General features: G+C 37.6%; 1 protein-coding gene across 1 annotated transcript in view; it reads right to left on the bottom strand.

The window, feature by feature from the left end:
• Positions 1–7,082, bottom strand: part of LOC133563453 (lysoplasmalogenase TMEM86A-like) — a 57,913-nt gene extending 50,831 nt beyond the window's left edge. Inside the window, exon 1 of the mRNA XM_061917587.1 lies at positions 6,943–7,082. Within this exon, the coding sequence (XP_061773571.1) occupies positions 6,943–6,963 (21 nt within the window). The 5' untranslated portion in view covers positions 6,964–7,082. The remainder of the gene's footprint in view (positions 1–6,942) is intronic.
• Positions 7,083–8,849: the final 1,767 nt, after the last annotated feature.

Raw genomic sequence — 8,849 nt, 5'->3', positions numbered from 1 at the left:
GGGACGCTATATGAAAACCGGTGCAAACTTTTGCAAACATTTTTGTTGAAAAAACAAATTTGACTAAAACAAAGCTACCACTGGGTTTGTTTTTCTAGTTCTCCCAGTACGGTCCGCCATAGCGAGTTACTAACATAATTTGTTTGGCTTAATTTTTACGCCGGATGTAAAAATGTCTACGCCGTTGATGACGTAGATCAGGGGTAGGGAACCTATGGTTCTCGAGCCAGATAAGGCTCTTTTAAGGACTGCATCTGGCTCTCAGATAAACCTTACCTGACATTGTTTAACACAATAAGTAATCATTCTGCTGGTAATCACAGTTTTGATTGATTGATTGATTGATTGATTGAAACTTTTATTAGTAGATTGCAAAGTACAGTACATATTCCATACAATTGACCACTAAATGGTTACACCCAAATAAGTTTTTCAACTTGTTTAAGTCGGTATCCACGTAAATCAATCCATGGTACGTGTTAAAAACAATGTTGAAAACATAAAACATTCTCATGTCTTTTAATCCATCCATCCGTTTTCTACCCCACCAGTTCAAGAAGTCGCATTAAGAAGTATTTTATTTATTATTGGTTCGCTTCAGAATAACAATGTTATTAAAAAGAATAAGAGACTTATTGTACTCTAAAAATGTTGGTCTTACTTAAAAATGCATGCATTTAGTTGTATTCAGTGTTAAAAAATATTATATGGCTCTTACGGAAATAATTTTTTTTAAATATTTGGCTTTCATGGCTCTCTCAGCCAAAAAGGTTCCCGACCCCTGACGTAAATTTTGTTTACATTCTGCTATATATACTGTGACGGTCTGAGTTGGGTGTTGTTCATTTAGACCAGGGGTCACCAACGCGGTGCCCGCGGGCACCAGGTAGCCCGTAAGGACCAGATGAGTAGCCCGCTGGCCTGTAGCTCAAATAGCAGCACTTACCAGTGAGCTGCCTCTATTTTTTAAATTGTATTTATTTACTAGAAACCTGGTCTCGCTTTTCTTGACATTTTTAATTCTAAGAGAGAAAAAACTCAAATAGAATTTGAAAATCCAAGAAAATATTTTAAAGACTTGGTCTTCACTTGTTTGAATAAATTCATTTATTTTTTTCACTTTGCTTCTCATTATTTTCAGAAAGACAATTTTACAGAAAAAATTCAACCTTAAAAATGATTTTAGGGTTTTTAAACACATTTACCTTTTTACCTTTTAAATTCCTTCCTCTTCTTTCCTAACAATTTAAATCAATGTTCAAGTATCTTTTTTTATTGTAAAGAATAATAAATACATTTTAATTTAATTATTCATTTTAGCTCCTGTTTTTTCAACAAAGAATATTTGTGAAATATTTCTTCGAACATATTATGATTAAAATTCAAAAAAATGATTCAGGCAAATCTAGAAAATCTGTAGAATCAAATTTAAATCTTATTTCAAAGTCTTTTGAATTTCTTTTAAAATTTTTGTTCTGGAAAATCTAGAAGAAATAATGATTTGTCTTTGTTAGAAATATAGCTTGGTCCAATTTGTTATATATTCTAACAAAGTGCAGATTGGATTTTAACCTATTCAAAACATGTCATCAAAATTCTCAAATTAATCTTAATCAGGAAAAATTACAAATGATGTTCCATAAATGCTTTTTTTATTTTTTTTCAAAAAGATTCGAATTCAGATTGTTTTTCTCTTCATTTTTTTCGGTTGAATTTTAAATTTTAAGGAGTCGAAATTGAAGATAAACTATGTTTAAAAATTTTATTTTCACTTTTTTCGTGTTTTATCCTCTTTTAAACCGTTCAATTTAGTGAGGGGTTTTTTCATTACAAAAAACTTTCCGTAAAAGGGAAAAAAATGTACGACGGGATGACAGGCAGAAATACCCATTTTTTATGTATATAGATTTATTTATTAAAGGTAAATTGAGCAAATTGGCTATTTCTGGCGATTTATTTAAGTGTGTATTAAACTAGTAGCCTTTTGCATTAATCAGTACCCAAGAAGTAGCTCTTGGTTTCAAAAAGGTTGGTGACCCCTGATCTAGACCAAGGGATGTAGAGACAGCAGGCGAAGTCCAGGGAATCTTTTTATTAGGGAAAACGTAGTGCAGAAGGCAAATGCACAAAAAAGCAACCAGGCTCATGAAGCAATAGGGAGAAGCTTTGCGGCGCACTGCGGTACAAAGCAAACATGATAAAAAGCATCCTGATTGCTAATCAGGGGTGGGTGTGTGAGTCAGCGCTCAGACTACAGAAGTGGTGGCAAATGGAGACAAACAGGAAGTTGAACCGAAATCAAGAGCACTCGACAGGAAATCAAACTAAATTCAAGGAACTAATAACAACTGTCAACAATTAATCAATTCATATTGCAGAAAGACACTTCTTTTTTCTGCACCATGATCATTATTCTACTGGTCCTTGCAGCGTTCATATTTTAATGAGCTCAAGTAAACCGAACCACGCCACAGTTCACGTGCAAGCAGACCAAGACCCATCTCTGCTTGTTTCGGTGTGAACGCACTCCAAAGTAGTCAATGGCACACAATATGCTGGTTAATGATTTTCCAACTTTAATTTGTGTATGTTTTGTTGACATATACATTTGTCCTTTGAGCTTGAGCCGGTGCCTCTATTTCAGACATCACATGCCGCTACTTTCCATCTCATTGTAATCCGGGGGCCTTGGCTGGGTCGAAATTAATTTAACAAATTCACACCGCTTGTCGCTATGGGGACTGGCTTGTCTGGCATGCATTCCTTCACACAGGCGGCCTTCACAGTAATCACACTGGCTTCACATGAGGGACCGAGTTACAACACTCCATCCTTCATGGCCCCTGCTAAGAAGCTAACCTTTCATTGCAGTTGTTAAGTAAGATGATGCTGGGTCTTGTTCAATTATTCAATTGTTTCTTTTCTCTCTGTGACACTTTGATCAAAAGCACTAAGGATTGGTCCAAATATTGATTGTATCCATACCAAGGGTGGTATTAGTATCAGATGGGGACGGCGTGGCGCGGTTGGGAGAATGGCCGTGCCAGCAACCTGAGGGGTTCCTGGTTCAATCCCCACCTTCTACCAGCCACGCCACGTCCGTTGTGTCCTTGAGCAAGACACTTCACCCTTGCTCCTGATGGGTCGTGGTTAGGTTCTTGCATGCCAGCTCCCGCCACCGGTGTGTGAATGGGTGAATGTGGAAATAGTGTCAAAGTGCTTTGAGTACCTTGAAGGTAGAAAAGCGCTGTACAAGTATAACCCATTTAGATTAATGCTAGCATGATTTTTGCCGAAAAATGATCACCCAAATTTACCCCATTACCAAAAGTGACCAAAGTGCATAACAACGTATCTACCAAAGACACCAACCCACCCCACGCATTGGTAACTCTGTCTTTTTGCTCTTTTTTTTAATGAGGTGCCACTGCTAAATAAGCCATCAAGATTCAAAGAAAGTTGTAAGTGCCCGCACTTTGATAAAGAAGGTGAGAAACATTTTTGAAAACAATGCAATGGACTATTGTGGCTCTGCTCTCTTCCCTCTCCGCTCATCGGCATCTTTGCCAACATATTAAATGTTCTTTTTTTTATTTTGTTTGTCATTTTTACGTATTTTGCATTGTATTTGCTTGTAAAACTACACATCACATTTCGTTGCGCCTTCACTCTATCGTGGATTTTATATTTTTTTTTTATAAAATAATTATTATTTTTGTATTTATTTATTATATTTGTAGACATTATATTGGTTTCACGAAATATATTTTTTTAATTTTTTTTTATATGTATTCTTGGCTTCAGTTAAGCATACAAATGGCTATCCGTCCATCCATTTTTCTACCACTTGTCCCTTATGAGGTCACGGTGGGTGCTGGAGCCTATCCCAGCTGCAAAATGAACTAAAAATATTGTATTGGCCTCTAAATAAGACCAAACAAATCAGAGGGCGCTGTTCAGTATCGTGGCCACCGATTGGCTCAGCTTCACTCAGCCAGCTTCATTGTGTTGGATTGAAATAATGTGTAAAGGTGACTAAAAGGTGTTATTTCATACTTATATGGCTCTCATAATGTAATCAAAAAAATATATTTAGAAGGTTGTACAGAGCTTTTTCATGAAAATATTTGATTCATAATTAATAATTGCACCAAATTGCTAAATAAATGTACTATGATCAGGTACAGAGCCAATTAACAGAGTTTACTGTATTCTCTTTAAAAATGTATTTTGTGGTATTATGTTTGGGTGGTGTGGGCTTCACAGTGGAACAGGGGTTAGTGCATGTGCCTCACAATACAAAGGTCCCAAGTTCAATCCCGGGCGAGGGATCCTTCTGTGTGGAGTTTGCATGTTCTCTCCGGGTACTCCGGCTTCCTCCCACCTCCAAAGACATGCACCTGGGGATAGGTTGAATGGCAACACTAAATTGGCTCAAGTGTGTGAATGTGGGTGTAAATGTTGTCTGTCTATCTGTGTTGGCCCTGTGATGAGGTGGCGATTTGTCCAGGTGTACCCCGGCTTCCGCCCGAATGCAGCTGAGACAGGCTCCAGAACCCCCCGCGACCTCAAAAGGGACAAGCGGTAGGAAATGAATGGATAGATGGATGGATATTTGGGTGTCAACGTCAGATTACCCGTGGCCCAAATGAATATAAACAGTATAGAAAATTGGTGGACCGGTGAAATGGTACACAAATACTATGGTAATTAAAAAAATAAGTTTTTTTTAGCTTCATCTTTGTTAGGGCTGCGAATCTTTAGGTGTCCCACGATTCGATTCAATATCGTTTCTTGGGGCCGCGATTCGATTATACATCGATTTTTTCGATTCAACGCGATTCTCGATTCAAAAACGATATTTTTCCGATTCAAAACGATTCTGTATTCATTCAATACATAGGATTTCAGCAGGATCTACCCCAGTCTGCTGACATGCTAGCAGAGTAGTAGATTTTTTTAAAAAAGCTTTTATAATTGTAAAGGACAATGTTTTATCAACTGACTGCAATAATGTAATTTTGTTTTAACTATTAAACGAACCAAAAATATGACTTATTTTATCTTTGTGAAAACATTGGACACAGTGTGTTGTCAAGCTTATGAGATGTGATGATGGATTGATTGATACTTTTATTAGTAGATTGCACAGTTCAGTACATATTCCGTACAATTGACCACTAAATGGTAACACCCGAATAAGTTTTTCAACTTGTTTAAGTCGGGGACCACGTTAATTCATGGTGCATGATTCAAGTGTAAGCCACTGTGACACTATTGTTCTTTTTTCTTATTTTTATAAATGTCTAATGGTAATGTCAATGAGGGATTTTTAATCACTGCTATGCTGAAATTATAACTAATATTGATACTGTTGTTGATAATATTCATTTTTGTTTCACTACTTTTGGTTTGTTCTGTGTCGTGTTTGTGTCTCCTCTCAATTGCTCTGTTTATTGCAGTTCTGAGTGTTGCTGGGTCAGGTTTGGTTTTGGAGTTGGATTGCATTGTTATGGTATTGCTGTGTATTGGTTTGTTGGATTGATTAAAAAAAAAATAAATTAAAATAAATTAAAAAAAAAATAATAAATTTTTTTCAACATGAGAATCGATTCTGAATCACACAACGTGAATCGCGATTCGTATTCCAATTGATTTTTTTACCACACCCCTAATCTATGTCCTGTGTTTTATTGTGTTCATAATCCATCCATCCATCCATCCACCCATCCTCTTCCGCTTATCCGAGGTCGGGTCACGGGGGAAGCAGCCTAAGCAGAGAAGCCCAGACTTCCCTCTCCCCAGCCACTTCGTCTAGCTCTTCCCGGGGGATCCCAAGGCGTTCCCAGGCCAGCCTGGAGACATAGTCTTCCCAACGTGTCCTGGGTCTTCCCCGTGGCCTCCTACCGGTTGGACGTGCCCTAAACACCTCTCTAGGGAGGCGTTCGGGTGGCATCCTGACTAGATGCCCAAACCACCTCATCTGGCTCCTCTCAATGAGGAGGAGCAGCGGCTTTACTTTGAGTTCCTCTCGGATGACAGAGCTTCTCACCCTATCTCTAAGGGAGAGCCCCGCCACCTGGCGGAGGAAACGCATTTCGGCCGCTTGTACCCGTGATCTTATCCTTTCGGTCATGACCCAAAGCTCATGACCATAGGTGAGGATGGGAACGTAGATCGACCGGTAAATTGAGAGCTTTGCCTTCCGGCTCAGCTCCTTCTTCACCACAAAGGATCGGTACAACTTCCGCATTACTGAAGACGCCGCACCGATCCGCCTGTCGATCTCACGATCCACTCTTCCCTCACTCGTGAACAAGACTCCTAGGTACTTGAACTCCTCCACTTGTTCATAATCATGATCAACAAATTAAGGGCACATTTGCAAAATTACTCTTTGATCTTGAATATGTTTTCTAATAAATAATTTGGGTATTAATATCGGCAATTTTGCCCCAAAATTTGCATTATTACTTGACATGAAAGAAAGCCGGGCGTCGTAGTGCGCATGCGTCACGACAAGCGCAGCCAAGGGGGGAAAAAAAAAACATAAAGAGAAAAACAGACAAAAAAAAAGGTTGTCACACGACAGTTACTCGGTGCCTTTAGGAAACATCCTGCACTTGCTGATGGAACTCTCACACAAATGCCTTTGCGACAACAACATAACGTAGCTAATCATGAAACAAAGCTAATATATTATAAGAATGTCAACATAGCTGCATGTGCTGACAGTGTACATTTAATTCCCACCGTAACTTCTCACCACGCCAAAGGGAACGCGTTGATCGCCATTGATATTTATTAGTACATAATTAAACACTGGGAAGACAGTGACAATCTTACCATTATCTGTACTTTTATTTTCGGTAGCACTGTGCTAATCAAATTAGCATCGTTGTGGAAAGACGTCTACGCTACTTTTTTGGCCGCGGTACTCACCACGGTGACCGGAGAGACCATGTCGATGACGGCGGTGAGAGCGTCGGAGAAGTCGAGATGGATTTAGTCTCCTTGTTTATGTTCTACTGTGTGAGAGAAAAGGAGATGCCGATTGTTTTTGTGCTCTCTCCGGCGGGCGGGCTGACGTCCGGTAGGAGGTGAGCGGCTCGTCGCCACTGGCCAATAGAAGCGGAGGATTGTCGCCATGTGGGCGGGGCAAGAGAGGTCTACGCCCAGATAGGAGGGGCTAATCTTATGTTTACATTTTGTAGCAGATGGCCTGTTTATTTACATTTGTCTAGAGCAGGGGTCACCAACTTTTTTGAAACCAAGAGCTACTTCTTGGGTACTGATTAATGCGAAGGGCTACCAGTTTTATACACACTTAAATAAATTGCCAGAAATAGCTAATTTGCTCAATTTACCTTTAATAAATAAATCTACCGTATTTCCTTGAATTACCGCTGGGGCGCTAATTAATTTAAAACCTATTCTCACTCCTGCGCTTACCAAAGGCATGCGGTAAAAGTAAGCATGCGTTAATTATTTTCAAACCTCTTCTCACTCCGGCACTTACCAAAGGTATGCAGTAAAAATTGGAGTGTGATGTAAGCTTGGACCTTAAATTCTACTGAATAGCTCTTAATCTTCTTCCCTTCATGCGATTCCAAATTAACTGTATTAAAATCAGCCTCCTCCATTTTGAAAATGATGACAGGGGAAGTGTCACTCGTGATGTCACGAATTTCACCAGGCCGTAATACTAAGCATGCGCTAATTATTTTGGGAAGCGAGTTTGACCCGGCAGTAATTCAAGGCAAGCGCATACTATATGCCCTGCGGCAATTCAAGGAAAAACGGTATATATATATAAAAAAATGGGTATTTCTGTCTGTCATTCCGTCGTACATTTTTTTTCCTTTTACGGAAGTTATTTGTAGAGAATAAATGATGAAAAAACCCTTTAATTGAACGGTTTAAAAGAGGAGAAAACACAAAAAAAAATGAAAATTAAATTTTGAAACATAGTTTATCTTCAATTTCAACTCTTTAATATTTAAATTCAACCGAAAAAAAGAAGATAAAACCTAGCTAATTCTAATCTTTTTGAAAAAATTTTAAAAGTAATTTATGGAACATCATTAGTCATTTTTCCTGATTAAGATTAATTTTAAAGTTTTGATGACATGTTTTAAATAGGTTAAAATCCAATCTGCACTTTGTTGGAATATATAACAAATTAAACCAAGCTATATTTCTAACAAAGAAAAATCATTATTTCTTCTAGATTTTTCAAAACAATAATTTGAAAAGAAATTCAAAAGACTTTGAAATAAGATTTAAATTTGATTCTACAGATGTTCTATATTTGCCAGAATATATATTTTTTATTTTAATCATAATGAGTTTGAAGAAATATTCCACAAATATTCTTCATTGAAAAAACAGAAGCTAAAATGAAGAATTAAATCAAAATGTATTTATTAATCTTTACAATAAAAAATAAAAAAATTACTTGAACATTGATTTAAATTGTCAGGAAAGAAGAGGAAGGAAGTTAAAAGGTAGAAATGTGTATGTGTTTAAAAATCCTAAAATCATTTTTAAGGTTGGATTTTTTTCTCTAAAGTTGTCTTTCTGAAAGTTATAAGAAGCAAAGTAAAAAAAATAATTTAAACAAGTGAAGACCAAGTCTTTAAAATATTTTCTTGGATTTTCAAATACTATTTGAGTTTTGTCTCTCTTAGAATTAAAAATGTCGAGCAAAGCGAGACCAGTTTGCTAGTAAATAAATAAAATAAAAAAAATAGAGGCAGCTCACTGATAAGTGCTGCTATTTGAGCTATTTTTAGAACAGGCCAGCGGGCTACTCATTTGGTCCTTACGGGCGACCTGGTGCCCGCGGG

This window comes from Nerophis ophidion, linkage group LG12 (genome assembly GCF_033978795.1).
Source record: "Nerophis ophidion isolate RoL-2023_Sa linkage group LG12, RoL_Noph_v1.0, whole genome shotgun sequence".
Taxonomy (NCBI): domain Eukaryota; kingdom Metazoa; phylum Chordata; class Actinopteri; order Syngnathiformes; family Syngnathidae; genus Nerophis; species Nerophis ophidion.
Note: the sequence above shows the minus strand (reverse complement) of the source record. Positions and strands in the feature narration are given on the sequence as shown.